The following is a 22,677-nucleotide window of genomic DNA, read 5'->3' on the forward strand; positions in this document are numbered from 1 at the left end:
TTAATTTGAGACCAGCTGTTGTTGATATCAGCGTCTCTCATTTTTCCGTCACATTTATGTAGGTTTTCTGCTAGTGTTTAACCTCTTTATATCGTAACTAGCTGAGAAACATTGTGTTACCCAGGTATTTATCTATTAATCCATCTCCTTCTCCCTTCTGTCTCTTCCCATCCACTTCTTATCTTTCCCTTTGTCCATGTCGTCCTGCCCCTTCTTCCTATACACCTCCTCCTCCTGCCTCATTCTGCTTGACCTGTCTGTCTCTCTATCCATCTCTCCTCCTTCCTCTCTTCATCCATCACCCTTGCCCCAGTTCACATCATCTTCACCACTCCCTCCCTCTATCCATCACCATTGTCCATCACCTCCAACCCTCCCTCACTATCCATCACCCCTGCCCATCACCTCCACCCCTATCTATCCAACCCCCACCCACCCCACCCCACTGCTGCCATCTATCACCTCCACTCCTCCCTCTCTCTATCCACTTCCTCCACCCTCCCATTCTCTGTCCTCTTCCTGCTAATCTGCTCTACCCCTCTCTGGCCATCTCCTGCTCATCCCTCTCACTGACCACCACCTCCTCTTCCTTTCCTCTGTTCATTTCACTCTCCACCGCTGTCTGTTCATTTCCTTCTCCCTCATCTCTCTGCCTGTCTCTATCTGCTCCTCTTCCATCTCTTGTCCCATTACCCCCCAACCCACTATCTCTGTCTATCTCCTCCTCCTATTTGTGCCTATCTCCTCTTTCCCCATCACTGTCTGTTCATCTGCTTGTCCTCCCTTCTCTCTCTCCATATTGTCACTCAACACAATAGGGAGACGGTGGTTCTTACCCCTACAGTATTTCTTTCCAGACTGTAAATAATGTGTGTAGCAAATTTGATTGAAATAATTCCAGGAGTTTAGGCTGAGCTTTTTACCTGCGGCTTTGCTTGTATATATACATATCACATATATATCACACACATATTCATGTGTACTTTCACAAATATTTCACCTGTCTAGCAAATTTTGCCCTGGAGTTTCATTTTCAGGTATCTTAATGTTTAGCATGTCATATCTCCTGAACTATGAGCTGTACATTCTTCTAATTTTGCAGGTACATCCAGTGGTGTAAAATTTGTTGTGAATAGAATGACGTTTTTTCTCGCATCTCAGTAAATGATGTAACGTCTCATGAACTATGTGTAATACAATGACATATTTTTGTAGGTAAATTCAGCATCAAATGTGGATACTGCCTGCAAAAAGGACTGCAAATAGATTTAATAACACTGAAGTAATAAATTTAACAGCTTGCATGATGCAGTAGTTATTCACACATTGAGTGTCTATCATGACGTATCTCCTGAACTGTCACACAGTGATGTTATCTTTTTGGTACATTCAGAAGTATGTGTGAATACTGTCTGCATGATCTGTCATGATTACAGTTAGTAGTAAAGAAGTAATAAATTACATCATACATCATGCATCTTGTGCACAGTTTTACACAAGAACAGCAAAAATGTAATAAATGACAACCTTTTTCCGTTCATCATTTTGTGGGGTTGGTCAGCTAGAAAACTTTTTTTTAAACTTTGAAATTATGTGTGGAGTTTGTAGCAAGTTTCTAAGTGCCCTCATTCTCAAATACTGGATACCTAAAGTACAGGTATTCTTGCATAGTGGGCTACTCTGCTTTCTCACCCCCACCTCCACCTCCACCTCTTTGAAAGGTGGGTGGTTCCTACCCCCCCCCCCCCCCCCCCCAGTAATTCTTTACAGACAGTAAACAATATGTATACCACATTTGGTTGAAATCAGTCCAGTGGTTGAAGAAGAGCTGCAGAACATACATATGTACATTTTTATTAGTTCTATGGATATGTAGTCTGCTTAACCATTCACCACACATCCTTAAATTGTGCAAGCAAACAGCAAAAATTAATTGCAATATCCAACAGTTCTGAAATATCATCAAAGTGACATACATTATTTCTCTATCAAAATCACTATATATAAGCAAATTCATTTTCAATGTGCATCCTGTAATAATATCTGATAAACTCTATGAAATTATAAGTAGGTAATGTGACTGGGTGGTACTTTCAAGAGGGAAAAAATAAACATAAATCTATTCCCTGCTCTCAGAATCGTTAGTGTACCATCAGGAAGGAAAGAGGGATATGCTTCAGAATATCTTTGTATCCCCTCACCCTCACATCAGTCTGATAAAGGGTTTAACAGTTCAAAAGGGCAGGAATCGATCCCCCCCCCCCCCCTACTTTTAATCTGTCTATTAACAGCACTGGAATTTCACCTCCTGAACATAAGGACTGGTCAGCCAGACTGTTTCCTTATAATTTTATCATTTTCTTGAGTGAATTCTCCTTTTGATATCAATAAAACTTGATGTATCACAAAAACACTCATTTAATCACGAACTACACTAAGTTAGTTTGTCAAGAATGCTGTGTCACATACAGCACGCTCTAAAGCTTTATCCCATTTTGTCCATCAAGTGCTTAAATTATACTACATTTAGTCCAGCTGACAATATATTAACTACAGTACCTCGTGACGTAATGACACATTACAAAGAATACTATGTATACTAGTAATGACACACATGAAAGACCAGAGAAATTATTAATACAGTGATGGCATGTTTAAGCCTTATATAATTAAGTGTCAAGTATCAAATCCTGTTGAAACACAGATGTCACATAAAGGACACACTCCGACAGTAATGTGAGTGTGTATGGAACTAAGAGATAGAAGACTAAGTAGAACAGGGATGGTTGGGTACCGCACCATATAATGTGCCCATTCTACATGATGACTCCCATCTTGTGCTTCATCTAGAGGGTTAGCTTGATGATGGAGCATTGAAACTGGTATGAACCTCTCTGTGTGTTAATTCTGCGACAGTCAGCTGGAGGATGGACTGGTGGCAAACTTTTAATTGCACGTTCCACAAACCACAAAAATCTCAGATTGCAACACCCATATGAGTCTCTCACCATGACGTTTCAGGCACACTATACAGCACAATGTTTTTGGACAAGCACACATCACCCCACCCCAAAGTAATGGTAGTAACCTGTTAAGCATTACCCCCATCTCATATAGTAACTGGCAGCAGTCGCAGTTGAGCAGCACAATTTATAAATGCAAAATTTGACGGTCTGCAAGTGCCAAAGTAATTCCACATGCTGTATTTTGTCAGTACAATGCCTAGCCACAGATGGTAAAGACAAGTAAACTGCTGTGGCTTGTACACATACTTGAAATGTTATCAAAACATGTATGTGATACAGATGTTTGGCAAGTTGTTCATTACTGTTCTCCAGTAACCGTTGTTGATTCAATTGCATAGGCTATGTAACACTGTAAAAGACTGTGAAATAACTTTTATGAAGAACACTTTATAAAATTGTTGGCAATGTATTGTGATATTTTTGTCGTATCTCTTTTAAAAGTTAGAATGCAAACACAACTTTTACAAAAAATTTGTCAAAGATTTTTTTCTAGTGCAAGACAGGCCATGGAGTCTGGGCAGAGGGTAATTTTCCAGAAACACTTCAACATACCATGATTCCATGACATGATGTTTAGAGGCCCTGATTGTAGCCACCAAGCATTAATACCACACTGATTCTGCAAACTGGAGACGATTTACAGTTCTGTATTGCTAATAATGTGTGCATTGTCATGTATGTTATCTGTCATATGGAGTTCATCTCATAAATTTTAGTGTATCACCTTCTAATGTGATTTAAAACTATAACTTTTAAAGTTAAGAAATTTAGCAATCTTACCAGCGATCAAGTTTATATTTCTCCGCATTTTCTGGCGCAGGGGGAAACATCTGCTGATGGATTACTGTACGCCATTTGTCTGGGACATCAGCAATGCTCTGGTACCCCACTAGATCTCTCGATGCAGGAATCCAGTGAGATACACCTTTGCTATATACCAAGCCAGGTAAGAGGTTTGTGACATCAACTAGCTCAACAGCACCTAAAAATTTCCACTAGTCTTTAATACAGTGATTTTGGAAAACTTCATAACAATTTTGATACTTGGTATCAAACTAATAAATATATCTCCAGCATTTTCATCTTTCTCAAACTCATTTTTAGATACACACACAATTAATTAAAATTAAACAATGTTTTCAGCAAAATGGTCACAAATGCGAAGACACTACTAAAAAAAGTAAAGCACATAAGAATCTTACTATCAATTATGCAGTAGTTATTTGAGCCATCTTGTTTTCCACACAGTAAAACCTGCAACTTACATCCTCAATTATTTGTTATGTGTGTTTCAATCTCTTCCTGCAGCTATCTCTAGTATCTTGGAAGTTACAGGATGTTTGACCACATGTCCTATCATCTTGTACCTTCTTTTCAGTATTTTCCATATTCTTTCTTCATTGACTCAGTTGAGAACCACATCACCACTGATCAGTCCAACCTAATCTATAACATCCTTCTGTAGCATCAAATCTCAAATGCTTTGGTTCCCATCTTTTCCAGTTTTCACACAGTCCACAATTCACTACCAAATGAGGCTGTGCTGCATACACAAATTATTTCTCAAATTAACATTTCTTTTGGCTGGGAATACCCCTCTGCTTGTGATAATCATCTTTTTAAGCCCCCCTTGCTACAGTCACATGTTATTCTGCTTCCAAAGAGGCAGAAGTTCTTAACTTTGTCTACTTCGTTTTCACTGATTTTGATGTTAAGCTCATTAATCTCATTTCTGTTCCTCCTCATTACTTTCACTGTTCTTCAGTTTTAATCTCAATCCATATTGTGTGTTCATTATACTGTTCACTACATTCAAAATTCCTCACTTCATCTCCAAGTAACTACTGCAAGCTACATCCTTCTGAATCTGCTTGGTGTATTCATCTCTTGGCCTCCCTCTACAATTTTTACCCTCCACACTGCCCAACACTAAGTTGGTGATATCGTAATGCCTCAGAACATGTCCTACCAACCGACCCCTTCTTCCAGTCAATTTGTGCCACAAATTCGTCTTCTCCCCAATTCTGTTCAGTACCTCCTCATTAGTTACGAGATCTATTCATCTAATCTTCAGTATTCTTCTGTAGCACCAAATTTCAAAAGCTTCTATTTTCTTGTCGAATATTTGTCATCCATGTTTCACTTCCATGTAAGGTTACACTCCATACAAGTACTTTCAGAGAAAACTTCCCGACACTTAAATCGATATTCGATGTTAACAAATTTCTCTTCTTCAGAAATTCTTTCCTTGACATTGCCAGCCTACATTTTATATCCTCTCTACTTCGACCATCATCAGTTATTTTGCTCCCCAAATAGCAAAAACTATCTACTACTTTAAGTGTCTCATTTCCTAAATTACTTCCCTCAGCATCACCTGATTTATAAAGGGTGTTCAAAAGAAATGGGCTGGAGGTGTAATTACAGAAATCAGTACCTGTATGTTAGAAGTACTAACCCTGGCTGTTGAAACACTTGTTCCACTGTGACACAAAGTGGTGAATGGCTGTCTCATAAAATTCCCAGGGCTGCGATGTTAACTAGTTCCAGACGAACAGCTGGACATCATAGTCTGAGGTGCATCATTCCACAGACCAACTTGCTGAATATTAGTAGGGTTGCCACTTGCCCCAATAATTTCAGAAATTCTGAAGAAAGATTTTCTATTCCTTCCACCTTACTTAATCACAAGTCTCTCTATCCTTTGTCAAACTCTGACAATAATACTGGATTGTCTATCTTACATACTGATGGTCATTTCTTCTTTTATCACATAATCACACAAGTCCTACCCCTCACAGAGGCCTTCAATGTACTCTGTTCACCTATCCATTTTCTCCTCTGCATTTAACAGTGGAATCAGCATGTCAACCATAAATGAATAACGCAAGTGTGGGGGGTTGCAAAAACACTTACCTTCCATGAAACCTCACAAAAAAAGAGGGAAGTTGGAGTAACCAGGAGGTTGATGGAAGTGCAAAATATTGAGACTTATTTCACACAAATTTGCACTCAGTAATCATAATGTTCAAAATTTTACTGTGAAATCACTAGTGCAACTCAGCACACTATCTTGCTGAAGACCTTCACAGCTCCCCACAACTGAGGAAAAAACCAATCCCTTAAATTCAGAAATTCAAGTTTTCAGCAAATCTCTGCGAAACAAATTTCTATTTGATGCTATTCCACAAAACAATGTACAATTAACAATGGACCAATCTCCTTGCCCCATACTACTATTGAAGCTGGTGTGTTTCCTGAATTCTAACACTGTCTCTTAATTTTTCCTGACAAATTGAATTTTTTCTTGTCATTAAAATCAAATTCAATGGAAAGTAGAGCAGGAAAAAACTGCATATATTTCCCTTATCCTCTTCATTAATTGCTTGTCCAAGTTGAATCTTGTACGGTTTCAATGTTGGGCAGACCCGTAACACTTATCAAACTGGAAAATACCACTCTTTATTTTGACATTGGCTATATAACTTACTTACAAACTCAATATTTTCCTTGCTTGTGTGTGAAGGAAGTGAATGTTCTGTGGCACATATGGTACTCTCGTAAACTGAGCATATTCATTTTGTGAAACAGCTGGTTAGCCTCTATAAAATGTCACTGTGTCACTCTGGCCCTGCAAACTAGTTACATCTCCTACAAACCTAATAAAACATGACCACTTCCTCCTTTGAACTGTACGCAGTTCACTGAAGTATGATCAGAATGATGTGCAAATGTCTTGTGTGTGTGAAGGATACTTTGCAGCACATTTAATGTTCAACATGCTGCCCAAAAAGCGTGACAGACAAACGAGGCAGAATTATTTAACTTGCCCACGAGTTGCAAGGTACACTTTCCGTGCAGTGACAAATTGCCTCACCTTCAGACACATTCACCACTTCAGAGGTTTCAAAGTTGCATTATTTTGAAATATGAGGTCTATTTTAGACAATCTGTACAACAGAAAACAGGTATATGAAGGAAATCACTGACACTATCGTATGAAGGGAAAAGGGGACAGCTTTTAACGTAAAATAAAGATCAAAGGCAGAGTACTAGTGCAGCTGTACAAAAATACCTACGACTTTAAACATGTTTCTCATGAATATGAAGCCAACACATTAACCATAATGTCATATTACTCAGTCAATGGACCACACAACATAGGTATCTGCAATGGGAAGCACTATCACAGTGCATAAAACTGAAATTGAAACTAAGCTCATCTGTGCTTTAACTATAATAAAATGCAGAATAAAATACACATTCTCTGTAGCATCAGTTCAGTTGATTCTCTTTCCTTCTTTTTTCAATAATATTTTCAAATATTACCAGCTCTGTGTTCTGCCCTAGTGCTGACTAATTGCCATACCCTCCTTTTTGTTATGGTGTTGTGTTAATGTGGTCTGGAGGAAATGCTGTTCAGTACATTGGTTTCCTGGCTGTTGTCAGTTTCTCAGACCTTGGTGCTGCTATTTTTCATTCACACAGATCTTTTATTGACATCACAAAGCTGAGTGCATCCCATTCCGGACCTTTCACCAGAGAAAAATCTCCAACAGTAGCAGAAATTGAACAGAGGTCCTCCACATGGCAAGCTAACACACTGATTACTCAGCTACAGAGGTGCACAGTATCCCATCATCATCTTTCTTTTATTTTTTATATTGGAGTAATTGTTTTCAACTATCATAATGCCTTGAATTCTTGTAAAAATTCTATATCTGTCACAGCAAAAAAATTTTTTTCCCTCAATTACTATTTAATTCTTGATTTCATCAAAACAAAGTAGCAACTTTAATATTAGTATGTGCATTCTGCAAATCCCATTAAATAATAAAAATGAAAATTATTCTCAATACAAAGAGAAAGCAATTTATGGTGAACAGTAGTAAATGGGAGACATACGATGCAAGGAGGAAAAAAATAGCTGTAACCAAAATAAAAAAAAATAAAATAAAAAAAAGGAACCATATCCAGCTGCAGGGGACATACAGTAGAGGCTGAAGACAGGAAGATTAGTTATTATTGTATTGTTGATGACTAGGTCAGCAGATACAGAGCACGAACTCCAACAGGAGTAGTACAGTGAAGAAAACTGGCTCTCTTTTTCAAGGTAACAATCTAGACATTTGTCTTCAGGGTTGCCACAAGTTTCCCCAAGTGAAATTTCCAGACAATTCTAAGCAATTTTATCCAACAAATTTTGAGATCTCAAGGGTAAGTTAAAACAAAAGTTGACAATCTGTCTTTGCAGCTATGGTACTTGGACGTAGATGGCGTTTCCTGATGTGAGCAAAAATTGTAAGTACTAACATCAACTTCTTTTGTAATGAGCAGTTCTTAGACAGAGAAAGCATGCAAAATGATACATGTGTTTCATTAAGACCAATGATGTTCTTTTATTCCAATAAAACAAAACATGTTAGGTGACAAAAATGTGCATTTCCTTGTAGTCACAAGACATATTCAAAATACCTTCACTGATTTCAGAAATAAAAGCAAAAGTAAATAAACTGGGGAAGAATTCTGTAAACCAATACTGTAGATGACTGCCAATAAAATTTGCTTCTACTATATACATTATTGTCGGTTATTACCCATTGTGTTATATCTATCGTTTTACATGTATTTTACAATATTTTTTTTTTCGAGAAATATTGGGTGAGTCAGGAGGAAAGGTACATGCTTTGAGGGGTAATAGTATCAGTGATTCTGAACAAACAACTTCATGTGGACATATGCCCTGTTCCGAATGGTTTCCGAGATAGCACACGTTTAATATCACTTTTGTTCGTTTTTCTTGAATAACTCTAAAATCGCATCCCTCAACAAAAACATGTTGCAGTGAAAAATTAAACTATATTAAATTTTCTACAAAAAAGGTCCTACTCATTTTCTTTCTCTAGAACAAATGAGTTTGTGCGAAGAGAGTGCGAGAATGTTGAAACTCATTTATTTTCTGTACTATCAAACACTGTTACTGTCTACAATGTACCACAGTAGTGCAGAGCAAGTTGAGACGAACGGTTTGATACGGGACACTTGTGGTCTATCACGTTGGGAAACTACCTCAAATTGGCCTACAAAAACTACATAAGCTACAGCACATGCACATCGAGCGAGTTCAACATTCTCGTGCTCTCTTCGCACAAACCATTGGTTTCTTCCATCGCACGTCTCTGATTTCGCTCTGTGGAATTCAGCCACGTAATATTTTGTAATCGGTGCCATCAAACTATATTCATGCCAGTGGAAATTAAAATTTCCTGTGGTGCCTCTCTTGCTTCCAGTCGGCCAGTCTGACATCCTGCCCCTATTTTAAAACAAACTCGCAATTAATGCTGGATGGGGTTATTTGTAACTGGCAGAAAAGAACTCTTCAGCAAATTTGCAGTCTTTACTGCCTATTAGCTAATAAATTGCTGTTATGTGTGATATAAAATTAAATAGAGGATACATAAAACGAGTAAAGACAAGAGACAAGCAAGATGGTACACATTTCTTCAATCCTTAAGCTCTACCTTTTTTCTCTGTAATATTGTCACAGCTTTATATAGCATGCTCTCCTTTCTGAGAAAGAATCTATTACCTCATCAAAGTTTGTCAACGTTTTGCTACATGAAGAAACGAAATGTCATTGTCTGATATTAGAAAAGCTGTTGATACAAATTGTACCCAAGACTGGTGTGGTTTCTCGGTCTTATTAGGTGTATTTTGTCACTGCTAGATAAAATGAAATAGGCCTGTCTAATATTGCTGCAATTGTTACACACGCCAAATAAACGAGACTGTTTTAGCACAAATGGTCATTTTTATAACACGACAGAATATAATTCACGAAGTACCAATATCAAATGCCTGTTAAGCCTACTACAAGAAAAAGTTTTATGTTAGGAAATAGTTTCACATTTCATTCATACTCTCTCGCTTCTGAAGCATGAGATCGAAAAGTAGTAGTACGAAATTTTTATATATATTTGGAATCTTCATTTTCTTCTGTAATTTGTGTGAGTCCCCATTTCTTCTCCTTTCTTGTTCTAACAGACAATCTTGTCATCACTAATTCTGTAACTATTCCTGCCAGTGTCAAAACTTATTCTTTGGTTAACTTCAATAACCCTGCCACTTTAGTTATTCCGAATTTATTCGCCATTTAGGCGTTATTACGTGTTCGTACAACACAACTACTCTCAGAATAGAACTTTAGCGGCTGTTAGCTGGGGACTGTATAACTGGCCCTTAGTGGTGTAGCGGTCTGATCAAAAATTGTCCATCAAAATTTCATTTTCTCAGATACACGGAGGAGAAATTATGCAATCTTGGTTGCCTGCTATTCCTGTCAGTCATTTATTTCAACTCTGGTAGTCTGAATCCCTGGAATTCGCTAGTAATTATGACAACGCTGACCATTTGCAAACCCAGTCAACCACATAAATAGCGATTGGCATTCACCTGTTCGGCTTTATTCTGCTCAGCTCGTATAGACCCATCCCCTTTTGTCTGCAGGTAAGTTTATTTCTAGATGTGACGGGGATTCCGCTCGCAAAGACATCACATACACTATGCATGCATCCAAAAATCAACTTACTATTCTTTCAGAAATCAACTAAGAATGTTTTCTAAAATGTTCAAAAACCAGCAGGGATACATTCAAAATCATATTAGTAATCGATAGACCAATGTGCACTGGACGCTAGGCGCTTTGTGAAACAAGGACTTTGGCGCCCTTCCCCCCCGAAACTGCTGCCCGGGGCAATACCAGGGTTTGCTCCCGCCCCTGGTTCCGGGCCTGTTGTGCATACGTGAATCTGGCAGCTTAGGCGTACCAGTAAAATTTTTCTGGATAGCACTGGCTGCTTGCTGCTATTGCTTATACAGCTAAATGCCACACTTCTGCAGCCAGAAGTGGGAGAAGGTACTACTCTAACATGACTCAACTGCACATGCCCATAAGCTCGCTCGCAACTACTCAAACAAATCTAATGTAAAAAGTTGTGACGTCACACTCATCGGAGGCAATTTGATGTTGTGAAACATTGCATAGTTTTCCTTACTGTTGGCAGACGCTTATATGAGCACTGTGTTTTTTTGTGTATATGGGGCATTTCCTTTGCAACTTAAGTTTTATTTTCTTTTTTTTCCCTCTCGTTCGTTTTTTATTACTGCGGTAGTGAGATACAGTAATAGTCTTTGTTAAAGTATTGTTTCTTAGCAGTCAAAGTCACAAAAATTTAACTGAAAACTAAAACAATGAAAAATTCCCGGAATTCTAAAACGTTCACGGGTTTTTCCCAGTTTTCTCCCGGATGAAAAAATTCCCGGGTTTTTCCCGGATCTCCCGGGTCGTATACACCCTGTGCTGCTACATTTGCACTGTAAGGTTGAGATGATTATCTGTTCCTCCATCACAAGTGTGGAGGATAAGGAACTCTATATAATGTTCTTTAGCACCAGAACTTGCACCAAGTGGTATAACCTGTGTTAAATACTAAATCCCTTTGCAGTGCTTCATGAAATAAGGATGTGGTACTTTGTTGTGGTGATCTGTTTAACATATGGGTCTGTTTAACATATGGGTAGGTCAAGCTCAGTGATGCACTCAAGTGTAATTTGCGAGAAGTAAGCACAGGCATTTCACACTCTCTCCTCTCCGTTACATACTCATCCTTACAACTAAAGCATAACACTTCGCTGTAGAAGCACTCAATGCATTCACCTACATAATACAGATGCACGCTTCACAACAGCTAATAGGAACACAATGGCAAACCACCTTCATTAACGTTTTGACCAAAACAACAATTCAGCATTATTTCTGCTGCTCAGCATCCATTTACGAGGCAGACTTTCTTTTGCGGTTGATTGCGTAAGGATAACAACAAAAGTGCATATATCCTCCTTTTTTTTCATGTTTAGAGATGTGCTATTGAAAACTATGTTGTTATAAATTTGGTGGTAACTCAATGGAAACATGCAAAACCCAAATAAGCATGGCTGGAAAGATAATTGAACCAAGTTGTTCCTGAATATCCAACTGAGTTTTGTCTCATGTGGTTGAACAGAAAGGTGTCAAGAATGCAATGTCTAGAAATGGAGGGGACATAAATAGCAACACAGAAATAACTGACATGCTGAACAGCAATGCACAGCTAAAGAGAGAGAGAGAGAGAGAGAGAGAGAGAGAGAGAGAGAGAGAGAGAGAGAGAGAGAGAATCATATGGTAAATGACAATCACCAGTACATTGATTCAACACAGCTGTGCTATTACAGTAGATAAATGCAACAAAAATTTGATGAATAGGAAGTTATCAACATCAAATTCAGTGAAAATTAAGAGGAAACAGTAGGACAGAGAGGAAACAGCGGTACATAAAATGAAGAAATGAAAAGTATTACCCACCCTTGATATGCAATCTGAAAACAGTTGAAACTAAACAACTGTCAACACAGACAGTAGGTATTAATGCATTCCCATACAAAATCTGAATCAATTTTGCTCTCTCAGAATACTGCAGTGTTTGCAAAAGTTGGTATACAAAGTATATTATTAGCCTGTATACAAAACAAACATTTTTTCACAATTTCATTTTCAGTAACCAAAAAAATCTCTTCCCCCGCACCCCATACATCCACCAAACACCACCTTGGCCACCACACTGTTTCTGTGTATTAATTAGAACCACACTTTTACTGCTGGAATTCTGTTGCAAAAAGTATATACTTGGCCTCATTCTTTATCTGCTATATCTCTGATCACATAAGAGTGTATTTCCAAAACAGCAATTACTTTTGTATATAACAACAGACAAGTGTGTGTACATTTCACACACAGCCTTTAATGACAAATATATCTTACTCAGTTTCTTTGTTTATAGCTATCAAAGTACCGGGTGGTCAATAAGTCAGTATAAATTGGAAAACTGAATAAATAACAGAATAATGTAGATAGAGAGGTATAAATTGGCACACATGCTTGGAATGACATGGGGTTTTATTATAACCAAAAAAATACAAAAGTTCAAAAAATGTCCGACAGATGGCACTTCACCTGATCAGAATATCAATAATTAGCATAACAAAGTAAGACAAAGCAAAGATGATGTTCTTTACAGGAAATGCTCAATGTGTCCACCATCATTCCTCAACAATAGCTTTAGTCAAGGAATAATGTTGTGAACAGCACTGTAAAGCATGTCTGGAGTTATGGTGAGGCATTGGCATCGGATGTTGTCTTTCAGCATCCCTAGAGATGTCGGTCGATCACGATACACTTGCGACTTCAGGTAACCCCAAAGCCAACAATTGCACGGACTGAGGTCTGGGGACCTGGGAAGCCAAGCATGACGAAAGTGGCGGCTGAGCACACTATCATCACCAAACGACGCGCGCAAGAGATCTTCCACGCGTCTAGCAATATGGTGTGGAGCGCCATCCTGCATAAACATTGTACATTCCAGCAGGTGTTTATCAGCCAGGCTGGGGATGATGCTATTCTGTAACATATCGGCGTACCTCTCACCCGTCATGGTAGCAGTTACAAAAGCAGATTCACGTGTTTCCTCGAAGAAAAAAGGCGCGATAACAGTAGATGTGGTAAATCCAACCCATACCATGACTTTCTCTTCCTGCAATGGAGTTTCCACGACAGTTCTAGGATTTTTGGTAGCCCAAATTCTGCAGTTGTGGGCGTTGACAGACCCTCGGAGCGTGAAATGAGCTTCGTCGATCAACAACACGTTACTCAACCAATCGTCATCTTCCGCCATGTTTTAAAACGCCCACACCACAAATACCCTCCACTGCACTAAATCGCCAGGTAACAGTTCATGGTGCCGATGGATTTTGTATGGATAGCATTGGAGGGTACACCTCAGTGCCAACCAAACATTAGTGTATGGCATGCCGGTGCAACGTGCAACTGCACGAGTGCTGGCTTCCCCATGCATAGACGAACCCACTACAGTCTCCATTTCTTCCTGAAATGTCTCAGCAGCATTACGCCTTGTGCTCGGTCGGCCACTATGGGGTCTATCGTCTAAACAACCTAAGGCTTTGAACTTCGAAATCATTCTCACCACAGCTGCATTGTCAACGGACCTTTACCCATTCAAATCCCCTTCTTGTGGGATAGGATCATAACGCTGATCTAGCACATTCCCCATTCTGATAATACAGCTTACTAAAAGTGCCTTTCAGGGAACGTCAACATGCTGCGACTGCTGATGCATCTGACTCTCTCTCCCATTACAGCTCCTTTTATACACGATTGTCATTTGCAGTCACTGACGTTTTGCTGTCCAGCGCCACATGTCGGACATTTTGCGATTTTTTTTTAAATTTATTTTTTATTTTTTATTTTATTTATTTATTTTTTTTGTTCGAATAAAACCCCATGTCATTCCAAGCATGTGCGTGAATTTTTACCTCTCTATCTACATCTTTCCGTGGTTTACTACATTTTCAAATTTATACTGCCTTTTCGATCACCCGGTACTTGCAATAGTATCTATTCCACACATACTAATAGACACAGTAATTAATCTTTTACCCTCATGTTAAAGAAAAGAAAACCAACATACACACAGGGTGAGTCATGAGGTAAGGTACATGCATTGAGGGGTGATATTTCTTGGTGATTCTGAACAAAATAGTTACTTAAGGATATATGCCCTATTCCATATTGTTCCCAAGATAGAACACATTTAATGTCAATTTTGTATAATTTCCTGTATAACGCGAAAGCTGTGACCTCTAGCTAAAATGTGTTGCTGCACAAAACTGAAATACATTAAATTTCTTACAAAGAAGTCCCATTCTTTTTCTTCTCTAGGGCTAATAGTTTGAACGAAGAGAATAAGAGAATATTGAAAATTATGCACGACATGCAGGCACAGCAGCTTAGATAATTTTTGTAGGCTTCTTTGAGGTAGTTTCCCCAAAGACCAGGTATGTCCCATATCAAGTTGTACACCTTTAATTCCTCTACACTACTGTGGTATACTGTAAACAGTGGCAATGTACTGAATAATGCAGAAAATAAGCAACAATGTATATTAAGAATTCTGAAACCATTCAGAACAGGGCATGAGCCTGTGTGAAATTTTTCTTCCGAAACACCAATATTATCACCTCCCCCCACCCCCACCCCAAAAGCATTCATTTTCCCTCATGACTTACCAGGTATAAAAATATGCTGAGCTATGTTTGTTACATGCTCCTGAGTAAAAATGAAAAAGAGCAAGTAAAATCCAGAACCACATAAAAAACATGAAACTTCAACTAACATGAAAAATTTACAAACAGTGTTGAACATAATTTACGGGTATAGTAAACAGTTTTAGACCCTCACCATCAGTCTCAGAAAGCAGCCTGTGAAGTACAGCTTCATTTTCCAGTGGGTTGAGAGAGCACGTGGAATAAACTATGCGACCTCCTACTGCCAACATTTCCACACCACGTCGCAGAATTCTGAACTGAATGCTGCCAAAAATAATGCAGGTAGCTATGTTATTCATACAGTCAATTACTAAATTAATTTATAATTTCATAATGAAAGTGAAACTACACACCTATCCCACCTATCCAGAATAAAGTATATTGTGCTTATAATTACCCATGCAGATTGTTCCCATTTGCTGCATTCCACTTGACCCATATGTCAGGATTCTTCCTCATAGTGCCATCTCCAGAACATGGAACATCACACAGTATCCTGTCGTATTTCAAAATCCCTTTGCTTCCATCTGGGGTTTGCACATACAACAAAAGAAAGGACATGAACAACATCACTTTAGAATAAACATAATATGCACAATGTGTACTAAAAAACAGCCCAGTGGTTTCCAGACACTTACCCTTCTGTGTGATTGTAAGGTTTGGCATTACTACTGAATCATGGTTTGTTACAATTATGCATGGTGAGTTCAATCGCTTTGCTTGGTGGACTAGCATATAGCAACGGTTATTATCAACATCATTGGCAATCACAAATCCATCTGTAAGAATGCCATACTGTAAAAAGATAATTTAAGAGATTCCAGTGGAATGAGGATAAAATGTATAATGGGATGGTGAATCATTATTCACAACATTTTGCATGAACATACCTAAATATCTGTTAAAATTAATTTTGTCTAAAGAGCTTTCACAAGTATTAACAGGAGTTGTTCTTAAATCTTTACTATTCACATTTCATAATAATTAACATACCAAAAGAGAAACCCCTAGAAATGCAATCCAACAGCAAGTAAGGTTAGAAACATCATTAATCCCAATCATTTCTAATAACTATCATAATCATTTACTGTAATTTTTGTTTGGCATGTTACACAAGTTATAGGAAACATGCAAACAATACAAAAATTTTGAATGCAGCTTGCTGTAGCAACACAAGAAACAAAAGCAACATAAATATTACCAGACAACTTGAGCAAAGCGTAGTGCATATACTTACAGCATTTTAACATCAATTACCACTGCATGTTATGATGGTACAGAAAGTTGCATTCAGATGTGTAGTTTATTACTCCCACAACAAGCATTATCATCACATAATTGACACCCAATATTATTTGGCTGTCATGTAAATAGCCACAACAAAATAGTATTGTTTTAGGTGCCAGTACACAGAAAGGGTAAAATATAAGAGAAGAAAAATTAAGGGAAAACGGACAACACACATTTCACAAATTTAAATTATACAATACTTAAAACATTTATGTGATTTTATACAAAGTAGGGTTTATTCTTTATTCCAAAAATAATAGTAGTTTTTGGAAAAATAATTTAAAACATTGTAAGCATACAAGACAACTGGAACTTGTCTTCAAAGTGATAAAGTGATTACAAAAACCTCACCTGGCAGGTCTGAACTGTCCGAATGCAACAGCTCAATTAATTGTGCTGTTTTTGATCCTGGTGCAGCACACATATCAAGAATCTAAGGACAAACAGAACATGTCAAAATTTTTTCAGCATGGTTGCCAGTCACAACACAGGAACAACAGAAGACTGCCCTCACCTTGTGGTGCGACTGAACATCCAGTAACAAGGGAGGAATCATACTGACAACTTCTTGTCGGCTAATGTTTCCACATTCTGTCTCTGCAATTAGGAAATTGTGTAAACGAAAATATATTTCAGATCGTCTTATATCCTTGCGAGTTAACTGCAGTTGCCATGCAAGACCATCGGGGTACCTGGATAACACACAGTATTCAGTAAAGATGGGGAACAATATACAAAATATACTGTGTGGTTTGGAATTACAACACAATTTAAAAACTTTGAAACTTACATGAGCAGCTAAAGAAATAACCATCAATCAATGTACTACGAGGAAGGAAAAAAAAAAGAGAGAGAGAACTGTTGCAAAAATCATGAGAATGGCCATAAAAGATGCTAAAAAAAGCATATCAAGAACAAATTGCAAAAAACTGCAATACAATAATTTGTGATGCACACAAAACAAATCCACTCAATTTGTTTTCACTTGTAATCATCACGAATGGCAGCATTAACAGTATGATCTCACTGAGAAGACAATAACCAAATAAGGGATCAGAAATGACTTATCATAATAAATAATCCAAACATTTAAATAAAAATTACAATAAAAGAAAGTTTAACTTAAATTGGATCAATCATAACACGTAAAATAAAGAAAAGGCAACCGCTTGGCTATAGCTGATGGACGCATGGAGCACAGAAACAGACAACAGCATTCACACTAGCTTTTGAGCACCAGCTCTTTTTCCAGCATTAGTACACACATTCACACATACAACTCCACATCATCCCAAACACACACTCCCCAAATGCAACAGAAGTTTACATTTGGGTGTAAGTAGGGTTATGTGTGCGAATGTTTGTACTATTGCTAAGAAAACAACTAGAGCTCAAAAGCTAGGGTGAATGCTGTTTTCCACTGAGTGTTTCTGTGCTCCACACATTGATTTACTACAGCTGAGCGGTTGTCTTTCCCTTTTTTTTAATGTATTTGTCCATCCAGGAATTTCCATTACCAATAACATAGCATATATTAACAGTATGGTTTGTTTGATACAAATACAACTAGAAAAGTCTGAGAAAAACATCTGGAATCAGTGGATGATAGGTGATTCATGAGGACACATGACACAAAAAAAAACCACTCCCAACAACAACAACAACAACAACAACACAGGAACATTTTCCAATAATGTACAGCACGAGTGAATCTAGACTGTAAAACCAAAAATAGTGTTGTAAGGTACTAAAGCTAGCACAGAATAGTCTGAAACATGTTCGAATAATTTTGTTTGATTAAAAATGCTAAAGGTAAACACCATTTAACAATATAAGACATGAGAGCACCTATCAACAACTGCAACTGCAGGGACAACTAAGAGGGACCCATACAAAAATGTAAATCTGAAACTTCCAGAATTCAAAGAATAATTTCTTTGGAAAAAGGAAAAAAAGTAAATATGATACAAGAAAATATTTACAGGTAAATAAGAAAAGGGAAACTCTTGCTGAACTTTGTCTTGTGAGACAAAATAGCTGTGGATGAGGTGATGGAAGTAACAATGTTCTTCAACAGCTGAGATTCAAGTTTCATAGTAGTACAGTAAATCTGCAATAAACTGGTGTCAGAGTCAAAGGTCAGATGTAAAAATCTATATGAATAAAAATTAAATGCTGTTCGCATCAACCGTGAACAGATGGACCGATTTGGCTTTTATATGTTCGTAACAATACAAATAAAAAAAATTGCGAGAAGTTGCCCGGAAAAATGGACAATTTCGGAAAATCTGGAAGTGCTTTCTTCTACCAAATGGTGTATATGAATAAATCTTTTTTGTAAAGGTTTTTTTAAATTACCGCTACCAGTCACAAACTTTGTCAACTATTGTATTATTTATTTAGCGACATGTTTCGAGGGTTAAATCTCATCTTCAAGCTAAATGGCATTACAAAAACAACTTTACTATAAAGTCATACCCATATTACATAGTCTTTTCGTAAATGCTGAGGTCATCTTTGTTCTTCTGGCATGGCGGTCTCATTGTGATGTGTTGCAGCGTATCCATTTCTGTGGCTCTCTTACTCACTATTCAGCAATTGTCACTAATATAGCAGTAACTTGGAAACAGGGTCACGAACAGTTCTGTAGAGCAGTAGACATATTGGCCATCTTGTGGCTGCACATAAAGCATTATTCAACATCGTGGCGTTGCTGTCAGGGTTTCTCCGAGCCATAACCCGCAGGTAGCAGTCATCCACTGCTTGGGCGGCCAGAGCAAACATGTCATTGACAGTTCCTGTCTCTGTATCTGCTCCATGTCTGAACAATACCACTTTGGTTCACTCCAAAATTCCTAGACACGTTCCTTGATGAGAGGCCTTCCAGTCACAAAGAAACAATGAAAACGCGATTGAACGGTGGTATTGACCGTCTAGGCATAGTGGAATTACAGACAACACAAGCCGTGCACCTCCTTCATGGTGGAATGACTGGAGCTGATTGGCTGTCGGATCCCCTCTATCTGATAGGCACTGCTCAAGCATCATTGTTTACATCTCTGAGTGGGTTTAGTGACATCTCTAAACAGTCAAAGCATCTGTGATACAATGTCCGCAGTCAACATCTATCTTCAGGAGTTCTGGGAACTTTTTTTTATCTATGGATTTTATAATATATTAATAAAAAATTACCAGCCTTTAGGTGTAAACTGCTTTTGGGGCAGCGAACATCCGGGAAGCTACTTATTTGTATGAAGTATTTGTATAACCATCTCTACCACATGTTGTCTTCTTGTTCTTTGACCTCCTTTGAGTTCTCGTGTCACATTCCTGTTACTGTACAGTTCATGTCCACTAGGAATGGCTGTCAAGTTTTCTCCCCACACAGGAGTTTCTCCCCCACAAAGAAAATGGGCTGGCACGAGTGTTTCCAGTTCTTCATACATCAAGAGTTCTGATGAGTTGCAACTTTACTGGGAAGGCAGTTTCCTAATAGTTTCTTGATGGACTGAGGAGCATGTAGGACCCAGAACTAACTCTTCTAACAGTTCAGAAAAAACAATACTAACACCAAAATGATGTACATACTGTATTAGTAGATGACCAAACTGAACTCATCAGTCTGAATGGATGTCGACGTGCCTTGGAAGGGCCTTGGGCAAACTGCAGGCAACCACTTACACAAATCAATCCATTATCCAGAAATGTGAAATAGCAGGATCAAAGAAAACAGCAGCTCATCAATCCCATGGACAATAACAGATAATTTGCCATTGAGATGACAGGTGATGATCAGTAATGGAGAATTATGAAACACTCCACTCCAAAACACCTTTGTGAATCACTGGTGCCGATTTCTCAGTGCATTATGTTGGATATTGAGAGGAAATGATCTGTTATTTCTGTGAAAACACCAATAGTAAATTACATTCAGCAGGATGACAATCCCCCCTTCTGTCATCCAGAGTGTCATTTTCACAAACAATTGCCAACACACAGAAAAACAATTTAAGTCACTACAGGAACAGTTGTCAAAATATGAAGATTTCAGGAAAATCTACTATGTGCAAGAACTACTACAAACACAGAGACCTCCTTCCACTAGGCTTCTGTGATTGTACTGGCAACTACTTTCTTTACAGATGAGTGTACAAAGAGAATCAGTCTGCGGAGTCAAGAGAGATTCGTTTGTGAAGGAACAGAGGGAGATTAGTCATGACGTACACACAGACAAGAAAAAAATAACCTCAAATTTTTCCCAAATTTCCAAGTTAAAAATACACTATTCCCCAGCTGAAAATAAGCCTTTTCCTTGTTGAAAGTACCTTTTTTCCATGTTCAGTGACAATGTACTTTCCCCTCGGAGCTGTAAAACTTAGCAATCTCTTGAATGGTAAAGGTATTATACACAGACAGCAATCTTCCCTGCCCTTTGGGGGTGAGGAGTTTGGAAAGATCTTTAAAGCACAGCAATGTGTACACTGTACATTTTTGTATTACAAAAGTGTGAATATGAATTCCATCAAATGCAGCTTGTTAGTTTCCGAAGCACTGAAATCGAGACTGTGTTGCACAATGTGTTTTATTGTTAGCCAATCATAGCTCACGTCTCACAGTCTCGCCAGCTACTGACAACAGATATTCACAGCATAGGCCACACAACGTAGTCATACAATAGCAACATCACTGTTAAATAGGAAAATCTAATTGTTGAAATTGATATACATACAGTATAGCTACAAGAAAACCTAAGCTTTTATACACAATATTGGTCTTTTTAAGCACGTGTTACCCTTTAAGATGTATACAACACAAATGTGTGAGTAAAGTCTTAAATAATTACAGATATGGCTGCTCTTCTGGACCGAAAATTTTTCTAAATGGCTGTTCCTCAAAGTATTAAGTTTTGAATGAGAGTCAACCTCTCTGTGACATAAGAGATTCATTGCACATTCTAACATGTCACATAATTAATCTTGTGTAAAAGAAAGTAACAGTTAGTTAACTTGCACTTTTTTACTCGAGTAAACTTCCCTACTTCAAATTCTGTCACTTAGAAAATTAATCAGCAGTGAAAAGTGGAAGCAAAGCTTACCATGGTAGACATATTGGTTTTATCCTCTGCTCAACATTTTCTGCATCCTGCTTCTCTTCGGAATCACCTTCAAGCTTTCCAGGATTCAGGAAGTTGTTAAAGAAATTACTTTGAACAAATCTTAGTAGAGCTCTGGCTTCCGCTTTTGAGCCAGTAATTCGAAAAGCAGTTGGCAGATTTTGTTTTATTGTAGCCATAAAAGCATCCCATTCTTCCTCTGGGCAGATTTTTTGCATCTGTAATAAATTTTATTTTGAAAGAATTACATGCGACTAAATTATTCAGAACATATACCAGTATAGAAAAGGCAGACAATTAGCTTCTTTTTACTCAAAAAGAGGAAAATATAGATTGCTGTTCAGCGTAAAAAAAAAAAAAAAAGGATTCCCATGGCTGGGGCTCAATAAGGCTGCCCCTACTTCCTATGTTTGCCAACCTCTTCTTGCTATTCATAAAAACAGTTTGATGTAAGAGAAAAGTCTTTTCTGACAGCACTGTAATATAAAATATTCTCAGACTTCTTTCCACATCATTTTAGGATAAAACCTCAAGTCTTCAAGAATTACCTCCATCATCTTCTTCTGAAGCAGCTAACTGCCACATTTGCTGCTGGACTGTGGCGTCTCTCACAAGACAATGCCGATGACTTAAGACTTACCACCAGCCTCATTTTATCTTCAGCCAAGCCAACCAAATCTAATAAATTATTCAAAATGACAGTCACAATCACAATATTTATTTTGTCGCCAACCAGTTTCAACCCATGATGGGGTCATCTTCAGGACAATTTACACCATTTGGTCACTCGCTGTAGTCATCATCCTGCCTGTGCATGGTTGGTAACTATGCCAACCGTGCACAGGCAGAGTGACGACTCCAGCGAGCGACCAAATGGTGTAAATTGCCCTGAAGATGACCCCATCGGGGATTGAAATCTGTTGGCGACAAAATAAATATCATGATTGTGACTGTCATTTTGAATAATTGATTATAAGTAAACCAATCGCTGTTATCTCCACGCAACTATGTTGTCTAAAAATTTACCCAAAT

At 38.0% G+C, this 22,677-nt stretch overlaps 1 protein-coding gene across 1 annotated transcript in view; it reads right to left on the bottom strand.

Annotated features, from left to right (window-relative positions):
• LOC126279084 (tRNA (cytosine(34)-C(5))-methyltransferase) overlaps positions 1–22,677 on the bottom strand; it is a 73,326-nt gene that overhangs the window by 29,733 nt on the left and 20,916 nt on the right. Inside the window, exons 3-9 of the mRNA XM_049979543.1 lie at positions 21,628–21,863; positions 17,047–17,224; positions 16,884–16,965; positions 15,881–16,021; positions 15,640–15,769; positions 15,376–15,506; positions 3,807–4,008 (exon numbers count right to left, since the gene is read on the bottom strand). Of these exons, the coding sequence (XP_049835500.1) occupies positions 3,807–4,008; positions 15,376–15,506; positions 15,640–15,769; positions 15,881–16,021; positions 16,884–16,965; positions 17,047–17,224; positions 21,628–21,863 (1,100 nt within the window). The remainder of the gene's footprint in view (positions 1–3,806; positions 4,009–15,375; positions 15,507–15,639; positions 15,770–15,880; positions 16,022–16,883; positions 16,966–17,046; positions 17,225–21,627; positions 21,864–22,677) is intronic.

Source organism: Schistocerca gregaria, chromosome 6 (assembly GCF_023897955.1).
Source record: "Schistocerca gregaria isolate iqSchGreg1 chromosome 6, iqSchGreg1.2, whole genome shotgun sequence".
Classification (NCBI taxonomy): domain Eukaryota; kingdom Metazoa; phylum Arthropoda; class Insecta; order Orthoptera; family Acrididae; genus Schistocerca; species Schistocerca gregaria.